Source organism: Bactrocera dorsalis, unplaced genomic scaffold (genome assembly GCF_023373825.1).
Source record: "Bactrocera dorsalis isolate Fly_Bdor unplaced genomic scaffold, ASM2337382v1 BdCtg010, whole genome shotgun sequence".
NCBI lineage: Eukaryota > Metazoa > Arthropoda > Insecta > Diptera > Tephritidae > Bactrocera > Bactrocera dorsalis.
The window spans coordinates 267,528-284,419 of NW_026038061.1; the positions used below are offsets into that span (position 1 = coordinate 267,528).

General features: G+C 35.8%; 4 protein-coding genes across 7 annotated transcripts in view; 2 read left to right on the top strand and 2 right to left on the bottom strand.

Moving 5' to 3' along the window:
• The window catches only part of LOC105232592 (uncharacterized), a 38,876-nt gene that overhangs the window by 1,448 nt on the left and 20,536 nt on the right, over positions 1-16,892 (top strand). For all 4 annotated transcript variants that reach the window (XM_019992526.3, XM_011214320.4, XM_019992525.3 and 1 more), the window contains one exon: positions 946-2,166. In XM_019992526.3, the coding sequence (XP_019848085.2) occupies positions 1,101-2,166 (1,066 nt within the window). In that variant the 5' untranslated portion in view covers positions 946-1,100. The remainder of the gene's footprint in view (positions 1-945; positions 2,167-16,892) is intronic.
• On the bottom strand, positions 2,802-5,222 carry LOC105232591 (neprilysin-4). Its single transcript, XM_011214318.4, has one exon. The coding sequence runs from the start codon at positions 5,193-5,195 to the stop codon at positions 3,087-3,089; it is 2,109 nt and encodes a 702-aa protein (XP_011212620.2). The 5' UTR covers positions 5,196-5,222; the 3' UTR covers positions 2,802-3,086.
• Positions 9,255-12,323, bottom strand: LOC125779945 (neprilysin-4-like). Its single transcript, XM_049461157.1, has one exon. It carries the CDS (start codon positions 12,265-12,267, stop codon positions 10,159-10,161), a length of 2,109 nt encoding a protein of 702 aa, XP_049317114.1. The 5' UTR covers positions 12,268-12,323; the 3' UTR covers positions 9,255-10,158.
• On the top strand, positions 14,380-16,784 carry LOC105232590 (neprilysin-1). The gene has a single exon (XM_011214317.4). It carries the CDS (start codon positions 14,501-14,503, stop codon positions 16,646-16,648), a length of 2,148 nt encoding a protein of 715 aa, XP_011212619.2. The 5' UTR covers positions 14,380-14,500; the 3' UTR covers positions 16,649-16,784.

A 16,892-nucleotide genomic window follows, 5' to 3' on the forward strand; every position in this document is an offset into this window, starting at 1 on the left:
GTTTTAATCAATTTTTATACTCCAAGATATTATTCACAACCATTACACTCATTCCCCATATAACGGTTATATTAAAAATACGTCAGAAGCATTAAATTTCATAAATAAGATGGTAAGGAAAGGCTCATAAGAGTCAGGGGAAATATAACATTATATTGATAGGGTTATCTTACTGTGTGAAAATAAGATCGGAATGCCGTGATTATACTTTCCACATAACAAAATTTTAAATTTCGCCTGTTTCTTTCATATTACAGTATACAACTCAAACAGCTATGAAATAAGCGAAAGAATACTTAGTGAAAAATAGTGACCTAAAGTTAGGCATTTAACGTCTTTAAATCGGACTATAGCTTGTCGAAATCCCATATACCGAATATGTGAGTGAGTGAATGCCTAATGTCGACTTTTTACCGAAAATTACGGACAGTCACTAAAATAAGCAATGAAACTTATTACACTTATTTCCCTGATGCTAAAAATGGGTACAATCGGATCATTGGTTCTCATAGCCTTACTTAACAGAAGACAATTTAAACTCACGGGAAAACTTTTATCGATAACGATATGTATTTATGTCAAAAATGTGTAAAATCAGCTTAAACTTACCCTAGCCTCCATAGACCTAATAAAAGTAAATATAATTTCGAAATTCTGGTTGGCATCATACTGCATATAACGGCCAATGTGTGAGTTATCTTTCTGAAATGACAACATATTCCCTTGAAAACTGGAGTTTCGATCTTCCCCTAACCCTAAAATGCGCGCTACAGTGATTTTCATCGATTTTGACTTCTCCTCGGACTATAAATTGTTTTAAAAAAGTGTTGTTACATTATTTTTCCTTTCGCTGAGGATATAGTTATTATGTATGTATGTGTGTAATCAGTTCAATTTAAGTTGCAGAGGTAACACTCATAAATGTGTATTTTCTTTTTTTTGCAGCTTAATTAGAGTTAATTACCCGACCCGTGAATGTTGACGATAAACACTTATGTACAAAATTCCTAGCACTTATTACTTAGAAGCCTTAAAATGCTGAGTCAATTACGGTTTTATTGAATTCGTTTAATCTTTGAAATCTCAATTATTGATGAGCCATGCAATCTTCTCCTGATTGCAATGGTACCAAAAGTAACAACAACGGTGTCACGACCACCACAATCATGCAAAGCAATATAACGAATGCTGGCAGTTGCGACGAACTTTTATCACATGATGCCACGTCAGCCGGGAGCTACACGCCAACCGTTTTGCTGACCCCAGTGGCAATGTTGGAGCAAACGAGTGTGCTGCGCCACCGTTTGCAAGTTGGCGTCGGTGTAGGTCATAGCATCGGGACCTCGGTAATGAACTACGGTTGCCCGGCTACTGTAGGAACTACCACAAACAAGGTTGGAAGTTTTACTTCACATCCCATTGATATGGTTGAATATCTTGGTAGTAACACAGAGCGTATGTCTGTTACACCGTCTCCTTCACCACAAGCATCGCCGTCAAAGAGAATAGAGAAAAACTCTTTCGTCATATCAACAAATTCAACGTCGAATACCACTTCTACCATTTCTAGCTCAAGTTCCAGCAGTAATTCAAGTTCTAATTCGACTATATCGTCTGTGATCGCAACACCAATTAGTATTAAGCAAGAAATGGCTCGACGACAAACACTGGTTGTGGAAAGCTGTGTCGATGGCTTTAATATTCACGCTGGTGCTACGTTCCCGACATCAGGAGATATATTAGCTTTAAATGGCAAAGAATGTGCCGAACACCGAGATGTACTCCCTATTAGAGGGCTTCAACCACACACTGCAAACGAGGAACATTTAGGATTATACACACCAACAACACCATCGACACCGCGGTCGCCACTGTCATCGCCATCATCGCTGTCATCATCAACAAACTCGTTAGCACCTAGTCTGAATTCGGAAAGCACATCGATCGTGCAGTCATCGAAAAGTTCATTAAACCTAAAGTCGCTCGCAACAACGAAATCACCCGCATTCAATTCTACTAAGCAACTACAGAAATGGCAGGATATGCCAAAATATTTGCAGTTCAATCCATATGTGCTGAACGGCTACCGACCCCTGACAACATTCCGTGGCTGTCTGTGGAGCTTGTTCTCCTGGCACAATGAAACCGTTAATATACTCACTCATGGTAAGTGAAATTCATACTGATATTACACACAATGCTAAATAAGCTTGAGCAAGAGCTTTGTTGAATTTATTGCGTCACCATGTAAACAAACAACTGAAGTATTCCAAAACCCTATTTCTTTTTAGTTTGGTTTTTCAGACCATATGTATAGTAAAGGACTTGAATATACACTAGATAGAAAATCGCAACCGATCTAAAGTCACTTCGTTGTAATAGTTCATATAGTTTTTGCTGTCTTTGTAACACAATTCCCCTTCTAAAGGCTTAAAGTTTGCAACAAAGTTATCTAAAGGAGTTATATGGTAAATTCTGATCAACGCTCTGACCAGCAATCCTAATACATGTCAGGCCCTTAAGCATTTCGCCAAATTATTATTCTTTCTGTTAATATAGTCGCTCGTTCTTCTTATTTCTACTTTTTTTGGACACACGTTTCTTTGTAATATTATAGGAAATAAATTTCGACTTCATCACTCCGAACAGATTACTTTTATATGCTTACCATACGAGTATACTATATTTTGTTTCATAGGAAAATTAACTCAATCGCTTGTAAACTGAAGCCAAAAACTCACATGCCTTAGTCAATGCCTAATATATGTATGTATTTAATAAATTGTGATATATGTATATGTACGTATATAAATATGTATGTATGTATACAAGTATATCCGAATTATAAGTATAACGCATATTGTTGTATATCATCTTAAATTTGTGATTATATTTTTCAGGGAAACAAATTTGTGTGTTAAACCTCTAATGTTATTCTTAAAGCGAAATTACAATATATAAATACATACAGATGTATACATAAGTATGTGTATGGATTTTTGGTAAATGACTGATAATGAACCACACACATAGGTACTATATACCTATATATGTATAGGTACATAGGCCTAGCAATGTTTTTTTGTTTAATATATTTCGCACTTATTGAGGGGGTTCATTTTTCTGCCTTCTTTGCAGTTAAATTCCTCCGCGAATTTTCCGTAGTTCGAGAGAGGTCCAATTACTCTAAACTCGCCTGGCACATGCTGGTCGGTTGATGTTTGGAGATGCTTGACTTGAGGATGGACATCATTGCACCAAATTTGTGCGAAGCTAATGAAGAACAATTGTTTATAGTTGTAGGGAAATTTGGGTAGGGTTTCCATGTCAACGTTATCCCCAGCACGGTCTGCATCTTCATACCAACGCAGATACGCATCGTATGCCAACCGCATACCACCATTGTCTGCAATATTTTCTGATTGCGATACGCTCTTCGGTAGTGGGCGTCCACCATACTCATACTTACTATATTGATTGCTGAAGCACTCGGTTCGATCAAGAAAAATCTCTGTGGATCTCTCGTCCCACCAGTCGCGACTATTGCCGTCCTTGTCGAAGCGACGTCCGGTGTCGTCAAACGCATGTATAAGTTCGTGCCCTACTATTGCGCCTAAAGTACCGAATTTCACTGCTGTTGGATAGTAGTCACCCCACATAATATAGGGCTGCAGAATCGAAACCGGTACTTTAATGACATTTTCAATTAGGATATTAGCCGGCGTGTAGGATAGTATTTCCCCAGCTTCTATGGGTCTTGGCTTTTCATGTAATTTTGCGATAGATCTTTTAGTATCCAACTCTAATAAAGCAAAAACATTTGCTAGATAATCGTGTTTATTAGTAACTAATGATCCGAATTCTTCGGTAAAATTATGATCTGAGTATGAATTAATTTCCATTCGAAGGGCATCGAGTTTTTCAAGTGCATATTGACGGGTCGGTTCTGATATCCAGGTTAAGTCATCTGAAAGTAACTTGTTTTTGAATGTTTCTTTTAGCTTATCCCACATATACTCGACATCTCGTTCAGTTTTACCAGTACTATATCTACGATAGACCATATTATCAACATTCTTAGCAAAATATGACTTGGTCTTCTCAATGCAGGTTTTCTTCTGTCTCTTTGGTGACTTATCGATATCCAGCATGTAATCATTGAGGAATGTATAGAAAATATAATTAGCTAGTGTTGCTTTTGGTGTCAAGGGAATAATTTTCAACAAGTTCTCCTGATATGATTCAGCATACTCATATACTTTGTCTTTAACTATTTCTCCCAATGTTATATTCATCAGCTTTTTAATGTCTATTACTGTGCCGTATTTGGCTTGCAAGTTGTCAATGGTTGTGAGTTTGGATAACTCATCTAGACTCTGACCGAGTGTGTCATCAATTAAACCTCGCGCTAAATTCACTTCGAAGTCCACAATTTCATTTGCAGTCTTCGTAGCCAAATGTGTATCTATTCCCAAAAATTTCTCAAGCTCTTTGCGAATTTTACTTTTGTAACTATCTCTATACACAGCTGTTGAATTATCCAAATACATAACACGACTTTCTAAAGGCAGTTCCGCTTGACCAATGTAAATTCTATTGACGCTATTGTCTTTAAAATCAGTCATTATATCCATGCCTATGATGATGTCTTTGCCATATTTGTGAGCAATTTTTGCGACTGTCTCCACCCAATCGAATTTAGCCGCATTCCAATTAGCTCCGCTGATCGCAGGCATTTCGCCAAACTGGGCGATAGTGCGGATTAAGTCTTCCTTGAGGTTTTCTTTCTTCTGAACTAAGTTCACACAGGACTCAAAGAAGTCCTTTACTTTATAGTCGATGTCGGTGTAATTGAAATTTGGATCATTTGTTAAAAGCTTCTCCGCTTTGCGATCGAGTAAATAGCTCAACTCTTCAAACAGACCAGTTGTCAAGTGATCCAATGTAGTAGCAGGGTAGAGGCGGGTCCAATTTCCACACGCAAATTTGTAGAAGTCATCACATGGATCAATTTTCGTATCCATATTGTTTAATATTGAAATGGTCTTTGCTGTTCGCATTATATCGACTTCCGATTTCGATGGATTCGAGGTCTTTTTTTTATCTCGATTCGCTATTAACGGTGTAGCTAAGGTGTGTGCGCATGCCAAAATTACACAAACTATGTGCAACGAATACTTTATTAGACATTTCATTTCGGAGAGCAGACGCGTTGTTATACAGTCGAAAAACAAATTGCAACTGTTTTGTTGAGATCGCCAGTCATCCCAGTTTTCGTGTCTTCATCTGGGGTACACTTACTCAGATTTTATGACGTGACTAGAGTATGACTCTGGGGCTATCGGCTTGCCATTGTACGACTCATTCAAGAACATACACCCCTATACATACATACATATATATGTACATACATATATGTGTATTTATATACAAATGTGAAGACAGTATGCACTATACCTACATACATATGTACTCATACAAATATAAACGGCTCGCAAAATCGTAATTATGAATTACTAATAACATATTAGCAACACGAAGCAGTGGATGATATCTTTATTTTGAACGCAAATACTTTTACAATGACCACTACTAAGAATTATAGCGGTTTTTGATATAAGAATTACGTATAATTCTGCGAGCGATTCCACTGCACACTGTAACCTCCGTTTAAAGAGCTTTGAGCATTTTTTCATGCAGAAATATTGAAGCTTAAGTCGGTAGCAGAGCTTCTCCCAGAACGTCTTGAGAAAAAACAGTGCGATATTCACTATAACTGGGCTGGAAATTATCCGAAAATAAAAAACCAAGAAAAATTAGTCAAATTATAATCAAATCCTCCCCCTATCGTTCTGTGATGTTTTTTTTTCATCACATTCGCAAAAAAAAAAATATTTTTTTACCATGACATTCTGATTGAGGTTCCACCAAATCATGCGATCTGAACGTATCAACCGCCTCTTCAGGTGTAGAAAAGCGTTGACTGGAATAAAAAGAAGTCATTCGGTCCTAAGTCGGGACTATACGGTGGTTGACTCATCAAAGTGATGGTTAAGCGCCGGATCGCAATACTGGGCTTGTCAAGTTCCGAAATATGAAGGGCAACCTACCTATGTATGTATACAAACATGTGTATAGTATGTTCATGCATGGGCAGTGCCGGATTAGCCAGTTAACAAGAATAGCAAATGCTACGGGCCCCGCGAATCGGGAGGACCGCGAATCGGGAGGCCCGTGTTCCAACTGACCGTAATTAAAAAATATTAATTTAGATGGAGCGTAAAATATTCCTGCATGCTTTAAACGCGAAGAGCTTAGGCTATCTAAAACTCGATTTCGTCACGTTAAATCGTACAAATAAGTAGGCATTTTACGAACTTCTTAACTTTAATGTTCTAATGTTTAATTAGTTATATGTATATGTATATTATAATCAATATAGTATAGTACATTTTTACCCTTCAAGCGTCCAGATTTTTTTTATTAATATCCATGAATTTTTATATCAAAATAAAGTTTAATTTCTGCCGAATAATAAAGTTTTTAGCAAAACGAAATTGTTGATTCACGTCACAATGGAAATGGATGTGGATTTAGGCTTGTTAGAATTAATAGCCCAATTTGACGCATTTATGGCTCAACATATTTAAAGTCATGGTAATAAAGGAAATATAATAATGAGGAATTTATTCACCTAATTGCATCAAGCATACTGGATCAAATTATCTGCGAAATTAAGAGATGCAAATACTACTCAGTTTCATTGAATTCTACTCCAGATATATCGCATGTAGACCAACTGACTCTCATAGTACGCTATGTTCTGCCATCTGGACTAGTGGAAAGATTTGTTAAGTTCTTGGACATGGAGGGTCATACTGCTGAACAATTCGCTCAAAGTTTGCTAGATTTGAGTAAGAGTGGCATTAATATCAAAGATTGTCGTGGACAAAGCTACGATAATGCCAGCAACATAAGTGGGAAATACTCGTACATCGGCTTACAAGCCCGAATTACGAAAATAAATAAGTGTGCAAAATACATTCCCTGTCTTGCACATTCATTAAACTTGGTTGCTAAGTGCGCTGCAGACTGCTGTACAGAAGCATTACTTTTCTTCGATTTCATTGAAACCCTCCATACATTTTTTTCTTCCTATTGAAGGGGTCTTCTTACGAAGTGTTTAAAAATTCTACTTCAAAAATTCCGTACTACACTCGACGACTTTGTTGAAAATCAAACACCTGGACAAGTTTCGAATTTGAGATGTTTATTGTCAATATTGATAACGTACTGTCTACTTTAAATAAACGTATAAAAGCATATCTTAACATTACTAGTGTTTTTGAAGTATTTCGATAGCTAAAATCTCTTACAACAGAAGAGATTTTGGAAAAATCCTCTAGTATGGTCAGTACTTACGAAGATGATTTGGAGAACAGCCTAGGCGGCGAATTAATGCAGTTCGCATTGCTGCTGAAAACAGATGTGGCTACTGTTATTGACAGCAAGAAACAGGAGCCTCTGGAACAGCAATATTATAAATGTTTATTAAATAATTCTTTAGAATCGTGTTTCCCAAACTTAGAAATGGCTTTGCGAATTTACTTACTTATCTCCCATGATCACTAACTGCAGTGGTTAACGTTCTTTTTCAACATTAAAACGTTTTAAAAATGAATTAAGGAACACGATGGGCATAGAACATCTTAATCATCTCACTTTCTTGAATATAGAGCATGACTTGCTTAAAAATGTCGATATTGAAAGTCTTATCTCTAAATTTGCCCATAATAAATCCAGAAAAGTTTATTTGTAACAATTTTGTTTTATTTAATACCCTAAACTTGAGAACCTATAGCAAACCAGGAGCCCCTTGACAGGCTTTGCTACAGGCCCCGCGCTAGTTTAATCCGGCACTGTGCATGGGTACCATCTGAGCATGCTTCACGAATCTGATGTTGAGACCATTGTATAAACCTACAAGTAACAAATCCTATAATTTTCACCCACACATACACAGATAGAAATTACATTAAGAATGCAATAGAATGAGGGAAGACTCAGGGCAAAAGCCCAGGCAGTTCATTAGGGTTTCCTAAATATTCTACTACTAAAACGACCAAATGACTTACTTAGAAAAGGCACGAGTGTGTTGCCGTGTTATGCTATCAAATCTATTATTTTAAGTACGATTTTGTTAAATTTTCAAATAAATTTCAATTATTAAAATTCACAAAGATTGAATTTACCTAGTTTTGATTAAAATTTTATTTATTGTATCAAAATATTGGTAAATCTTTTCTATTTGATTAAAAATAATTGAAGAATCTATCTATTTTAGCTTAAATTATTACAAATAGTTTTGTTTAGTATTGTATAATTTAAATGTGTGAAAATAGGCCTCTTGGGGAACCTAACACCAAAAAAATATTGCTAACGCGCCTATACTGCAACCTCTTTTCCTTTTATTTAAATCTCTGTGCCGAAAAATCAGCTATTTCGATCAAGTGATCTCGGGTGTTGACGACCATGTGATTCTTCTGTCACTTGTATGTTTCTACAATGGTTGAGACTTAAAAAAGGGACATCGTTTGACTGGGCTTCTCCCGAAATCAATATTTGTATTGTGTTATTGTCTTATCTCAAAGAAGTGGTGATATGATTTCGAGTTTACATTAAATAATAAATGAAATATACATACATATGTCCATATTAGGCACAATTCCGATTTCTTTGGCGCCAAATATTCATTTCAGTGAATACATACATATGTATGTATGCACAAATATATCGTCACCTGAAATGCAAAATAACGTAACAACATTTTCAGAAATTTAAAGTGGCATGAATGAAACACGCAATAAAACAGAATAGGAGTGAAAACAAAATTTAATATTGGTTAAAACTGGTTTATATCTGAGTGCAGAACCTGAAAATGTTGAGCATATGTAATATTATCTTTTTAATTTGAAGTGGTGAAGCGTAATCAATAAGACACTCAATTTCGAATTTTTTGATGATACGTTATTTTGCATTTCAGGTGACGATATGTAATAAAATTTTATATTTTTAAAATGCTTATGCATATCAATTATCGGAAGTACCAGCTAATACCGGTTCAGCTTGTCAAGATGCAAATGAATAGACTTATTAAATAACTACCTATAAACTTTAAATTTAAGACAATTACAATTTTAACCTAACGTTAGGTAAAATAAAAAATATATGTATATAAATAGGCAGTACAAGCATTTTAAGAGGAAAGTTTTTCAAAAAAATTTATATTGAAAAAATTATTTTACATGACTGTGAATATTTATCAATAAATTCGAAAATGAAAGAACAAAAAAAGAACAGATCTTAAAAGTATAAGTAAGTTTGGCTTACATGTTAGTATACATATGTATGTATGTACCTAGCCTACATAGTAATTATCAAACTTGTCTACATCTAATACCAGTCACAGTTGAGCCGGCATCTCTTCAATGTAAAGGACTTACATATATGGTAAATTCTGATCAACGCTCTGACCAGCAATCCTAATACATGTCAGGCCCTTAATTTGTATGATAATACCAAATGGACGTACTTTAGCCAAGCATTTCGCCAAATTGTTATTCTTTCTGTTAATATAGTCGCTCGTTCTTTTTCTTTCTACTTTTTTTGGACACACGTTTCTTTGTAATATTATGGGAAATACATTTCGACTTCATCACTCCGAACAGATTACATTTATATGCTTACCATATAAATACTATATTTTGTTTCACAGGAAAATTAACTCAATCGCTTGTAAACTGAAGCCAAAAACTCACAAGCCTTAGTCAATGCCTAAAAAATGTATTTAATAAATTGTGATATATGTATATGTACGTATATAAATAAGTATGTATGTATACAAGTATATCCGAATTATAAGTATAACGCATATTGTTGTATATCATCTTAAATTTGTGATTATATTTTTCAGGGAAACAAATTTGTGTGTTAAACTTCTAATGTTATTCTTAAAGCGAAATTACAATATATAAATACATACAGATGTATGCATACATAAGTATGTGTATGGATTTTTGTTAAATGACTGATAATGAACCACACACATAGGTACTATATACCTATATATAGGTACATAAGCCTAGCAATGTTTTTTGTTTAATATATTTCGCACTTATTGAGGGGGTTCATTTTTCTGCCTTCTGTGCAGTTAAATTCCTCCGCGAATTTTCCGTAGTTCGAGAGAGGTCCAATTACTCTAAACTCGCCTGGCACATGCTGGTCGGTTGATGTTTGGAGATGCTTGACTTGAGGATGGACATCATTGCACCAAATTTGTGCGAAGCTAATGAAGAACAATTGTTTATAGTTGTAGGGAAATTTGGGTAGGGTTTCCATGTCAACGTTATCCCCAGCACGGTCTGCATCTTCATACCAACGCAGATACGCATCGTATGCCAACCGCATACCACCATTGTCTGCAATATTTTCTGATTGCGATACGCTCTTCGGTAGTGCGCGTCCACCATACTCGTATTTACTATATTGATTGCTGAAGCACTCGGTGCGATCAAGAAAAATCTCTGTGGATCTCTCGTCCCACCAGTCGCGACTATTGCCGTCCTTGTCGAAGCGACGTCCGGTGTCGTCGAACGCATGTATAAGTTCGTGCCCTACCAGCGCGCCTAAAGTACCGAATTTAACTGCTGTTGGATAGTAGTCACCCCACATAATATAAGGCTGCAGAATCGAAACCGGTACTTTAATGACATTTTCAATTAGGATATTAGCCGGCGTGTAGGATAGTATTTCCCCAGCTTCTATGGGTCTTGGCTTTTCATGTAATTTTGCGATAGATCTTTTAGTATCCAACTCTAATAAAGCAAAAACATTTGCTAGATAATCGTGTTTATTAGTAACCAATGATCCGAATTCTTCGGTAAAATCATGATCTGAGTATGAATTAATTTCCATTCGAAGGGCATCGAGTTTTTCAAGTGCATATTGACGGGTCGGTTCTGATATCCAGGTTAAGTCATCTGAAAGTAACTTGTTTTTGAATGTTTCTTTTAGCTTATCCCACATATACTCGACATCTCGTTCAGTTTTACCAGTACTATATCTACGATAGACCATATTATCAACATTCTTAGCAAAATATGACTTGGTCTTCTCAATGCAGGTTTTCTTCTGCCTCTTTGGTGACTTATCGATATCCAGCATGTAATCATTGAGGAATGTGTAGAAAATATAATTAGCTAGTGTTGCTTTTGGTGTCAAGGGAATAATTTTCAACAAGTTCTCCTGATATGATTCAGCATACTCATATACTTTGTCTTTAACTATTTCTCCCAATGTTATATTCATCAGCTTTTTAATGTCTATTACTGTGCCGTATTTGGCTTGCAAGTTGTCAATGGTTGTGAGTTTGGATAACTCATCTAGACTCTGACCGAGTGTGTCATCAATTAAACCTCGCGCTAAATTCACTTCGAAGTCCACAATTTCATTTGCAGTCTTCGTAGCCAAATGTGTATCTATTCCCAAAAATTTCTCAAGCTCTTTGCGAATTTTACTTTTGTAACTATCTCTATACACAGCTGTTGAATTATCCAAATACATAACACGACTTTCTAAAGGCAGTTCCGCTTGACCAATGTAAATTCTATTGACGCTATTGTCTTTAAAATCAGCCATTATATCCATGCCTATGATGATGTCTTTGCCATATTTGTGAGCAATTTTTGCGACTGTCTCCACCCAATCGAATTTATCCGCATTCCAATTAGCTCCGCTGAGCGCAGGCATTTCACCAAACTGGGCGATAGTGCGGATTAAGTCTTGTTTGAGGTTTTCTTTCTTCTGAACTAAATTCACACAGGACTCAAAGAAGTCCTTTACTTTATTATCGATGTCGGTGTAATTGAAATTTGGATCATTTGTTAAAAGCTTCTCCACTTTGCGATCGAGTAAATGGCTCAACTCTTCAAACAGACCAGTTGTCAAGTGATCCAATGTAGTAGCAGGGTAGAGGCGGGTCCAATTTCCACACGCAAATTTGTAGAAGTCATCACATGGATCAATTTTCGTATCCATATTGTTTAATATTGAATTGGTCTTTGCTGTTCGCATTATATCGATTTCCGATTTCGATGGATTCGAAGGAATTTTTTTATCTCGATTCGCTATTAACGGTGTAGCTAAGGTGTGTGCGCATGCCAAAATCACACAAATTATGTGCAACGAATACTTTATTAGGCATTTCATTTCGGAGAGCAGACGCGTTGTTATACAGTCGAAAAACAAATTGCAACTGTTTTGCTGAGATCGCCACAGTCATCCCAGTTTTCGTGTCTTCATCTGGGGTATGGGTGCATACATACACGAGCATTCATACATACTTAGATTTTATGACGTGACTAGAGTATGACTCTGGGGTTATCGGCTTGCCATTGTACGACTCATTTAAGAACATACACCCCTATACATACAATATATGTATATGCGTATTTATATACAAATGTGTGGCAGTATGCACTATACCTACATACATACATATGTATGTACTCATACAAATATAAACGGCTCGCAAAATCGTAATTATGAATTACTAATAATGAATAATATACATACGGATGTATGTACATATATGGGACACGAAGCAGTGGATGATATCTTTATTTCGAACGCAAATACTTTTACAATGACCACTACTAAGATTCTAGTGGTTTTTGGTATAAGAATTACATATAATTCTGCGAGCGATTCTACTACACACTGTAACCTCCGTTTAAAGAGCTTTAAGCATTTTTTCATGCAGAAATATTGAAGCTTAAGTCATTCGGTCCTAAGTCGGGACTATACGGTGGTTGACTCATCAAAGTTATGGTTTAAGCGCCAGATTGAATATTACTAGGCTTGTCAAATTCCGAAATATGAAGAACATATACTCGTATGTATGTATGATCATGCATGAGTACGATGTGAGCATACTTCAGGAATCTGATGTTGAGACTAAAAACGGGACATCGTTTGGCTGGGCTTCTCCCGAAATCCATATTTGTATTGTGTTATTGTCTTATCTCAAAGAAGTGGTGATATGATTTCGAGTTTTCAATAAATAATAAAATAAATATATGTATGTATATTTGTATTTGGAGAATAATATCTTATATTGTATGTGAATGCGACACATTTTTACACGTGTGAATAGGTAAGTAGAAAGGTGATTGCTAGTTTGGCCATTTCACATAGACTTTCTAAGGATAGTCACATACATACATATTTGATATAATTATAGGCAGTAGATCGGTGTGCTTTGAGTTAAAAACAAGAGAAAAACATTAACCCAAGTTGCACCAAAGCTATCACCCTTCACAAATAAAAAAGATTTCATACAAGAGCTTGATTTTAACCGGTCAGTTTGTATGGCATGTATGTAGCATGCTATAATGTCCGATCTGAATTTTCGGAAATTGTGCCGTTGACTTGGAACAATAATCCATGTCAAATCTTGTGAAGATATCTTGTCGAATAAAAAGGTACGTTATGGCAAACTTAATATATAATACGAGTATTCTGTTCAAGGTATAGAAACAACAATTCTTTCTCAACATTTGGAATATAATTAAGTGTTTAAAAAATTTAGACAACACGTTTGTAGAGTAATGCACTTATTATTGAAAAAAAAAATTCTCAAAGCGCTTTGCTTTGCTTTAATTCATTTCAGTGAATACATACATATGTATGTATGCACAAATATACTTACAACTCACAACCGGTTATATTTTACCTGAATCGCTGTAATAAAATTTTATATTTTTAAAATGCTTATGCATATGAATTATCGGAAGTACCACCTAATACCGATTCAGCTTGTCAAGATGCAAATGAATAGACTTATTTAAATAACTACCTATAAACTTTAAATTTAAGACAATTACAATTATAACCTAACATTAGGTAAAATAAAAAATATATACAAATACTGTGCACAAGCATATTAAGAGAAAAGTTTAAAAAAAAACTTATATGGAAAAAATTATTTTACATGGCTATGAATATTTATCAATAAATTCGAAAACTTCTCCCGAGAGTAATAGTAAATAGTAAAATGAAAAGACAAAAAGAACAGATCTTAAAAGAATAAGTAAGTTTGCCTTACATGTTAGTATACATACATATGTATGTATGTACCTAGCCTACATAGTAATTATCAAACTCGTCTACATCTAATACTAGTCATAGTTGAGCCGGCCTCTCTTCAATAGCCTCTGTACAATTGCGAAGCGATAACATTCTGAACTATATGTAAAATGAGACTTGTTTTGCAGTTTATTAAATGGCACAGCTGCCACTTGCGGCTGTCCTCTTTTCCGCTCTGTATTTCATACGACAGTAGCACTTCTCATGTCGCATGTGCCGCATGTCAAAGCCAACGAAGTTTATCGATATTTCTTCCGTTGAAAAATCATAGAACTGAGGCGTTGTGCGAAGGAAAATGTTCTTCATAGAAAGACATTCGCTATGGATGCCTGTGTTCCAACTACTATTGCTGTCGGTGTGCGATTCTCAGTCGAATTCAGTACCACAGGTCCAATTGTATGTGGATACAATTTCACAGATGAACAACACAGAGTATGTGCGTGATGTAATGCGCCAAGCAAAGTCGGCCGAAATGCGCAACTACATGCAACCGGACGTGAACGCTTGTGATGATTTTTTTCAACACGCTTGTGGTAATTGGGCTAAAATTAATCCAACGGAGCCACGCAGCTTATTGGAAACAAAATTTTTTTCACAATTGCTCAACATCTATGATAAAAAGCAGTTAAAAGTGCTCATGGAGGATATACAGGAGAACGAGGATGAAATTGCAATAAAGGTGAAAACATTCTTTGGCGCGTGTCAGAAAGTTGACGTGAGGCAAAAGGAACGTAACAAAATGAAGCTATGGGAGATAGCTGAGGAGTTCGGTCAGATGCCAGTACTTTTACCGGAGGGCACTTGGGAACCCAACAAATTCGACTGGTTGGCCACCATTGCACGTATACAAAACAAATACGGGCTGGATATCATACTCCAATTAGGAATGCGAGAAGACTTTGTAAATAAAACAGTAAATAAAATATTCATTGGACAGCCAAAATTGGCTCTAGAGAGTAAAGCCATGTATAAGAGCCTAGCTACTAAATGGCATCGTGACAAATATGAAGAGGAAATTTCGGAAGCTTTACAAAACTATTTGGATATTGAAAAAGAAGTTGCAAAAAGAACAGCACACGAAATACTTTATTTCGAATCGAGATTAGCCGATGGGATGACAGATAAACGATTGGCAAAGACACTAAAATCTATGGCTGTGTTGCGCACAGTCGACGAAATGTATTCAGTCTATGAAGGCAATATAGATATACAAACCTATCTTAATACTAGTTTGGGACAAGAATTTAACGGAACGTTTTACGAATATCACGTGGAGTATCAAAAGAACCTTGTGCAGCTGCTTAAGGAGATCCCCCTGAAGCAAGTAGCAAATTATGTTATGTACCAATTACTTAAGACTTTCTTTTTTGATTACCAAGCAACGAATGGGGCTAAGGAAAAGATTTGTTTAAATAAAACCAAACTTTATTTCTCAAAAGTCCTGGATAACATCATGTTTCGAAAATTCAACGATAAGAATACTGTGGCTGATATTAATCTCATTTGGCTCAAAATTAAAGAAATTTTTAAAAGTGAACTTGAATCGAATGACTTAAGTTGGATATCGTCTACAACACGAAGATTGGCTTTAGAAAAATTAGCAACAATGAGAATAGAAATCAACTCATATGAAGAATCAAAGTTCAATGAGGAGTACGCAAATTTACTGCTAAGTCATACTGATTATATAGAGAATTTGAAGCAAGTTCTTATTCAGCAAACTATACGGGCTTTAGACGCTCTCCGACAACCTCCTAGGCCAGCAGAAATGCCCGTAACAATCTCACTTTCACCCGCCTATGTTAACAGAGAAAATTTAATTAAAATACCCGTCATATTACTACAACCGAATTTTCTCTGGTCCGTTCACTATCCAAATGCACTGAAATTTGCCACAATCGGCTCTTTATTGGCACACGAACTTATTCATGGTTTCGACGATATGGGACGTCATTTCGATACCGCTGGCAGTGAACAAACTTGGTGGGATAGCAATTCCACTGATGCTTTTAATGAACGAAAAAGATGTTTTAAGCGCCAATATTCGTTATACCGCTACAATGGCAATTATCTTCCACCGAATGAGTTGCAAGCAGAAAATATAGCCGACAATGGGGGCATACAATTAGCTTACAAGGCGTATCGGAAATGGATCGTCACTTTAAATGACATCACACCATTGAAGCGTGAACGTGTCCTGGCCTTGGAAACATTGCCTAATCTGAATTTCACAAGCAAACAACTATTTTTCCTCGCCTTTGCACAATTTTGGTGCAACAATGTGGATACGCACTTTAGGGACAAAGTTTCATTAATAAGTTTACATGCACCGGCGAAATATCGGGTTATTGGCCCTTTGGCGAATTTCCAGTCGTTTGCCGAGGAATTCCACTGCGACACGGGCACTACAATGAATCCAAAACATAAATGTAAAATCTTTTAATTACCGAATTTAATATGTTCCTTATATATCCTTATTATATATATATATATATATATATGCACCTATGATATATATGATAATCGAACTTGTAAGCATTCAAGCCAAAGAGAAATGAATAAAGGAGAATTTTCAATAATCGCATTTTGACAAATTCACAAAGTTGAAATACTACGGCACGGAAACTCTTACATTTACTATTTAGATACATATGGTAAAAACTTAAAGAAAGACGTATCCATGTTAA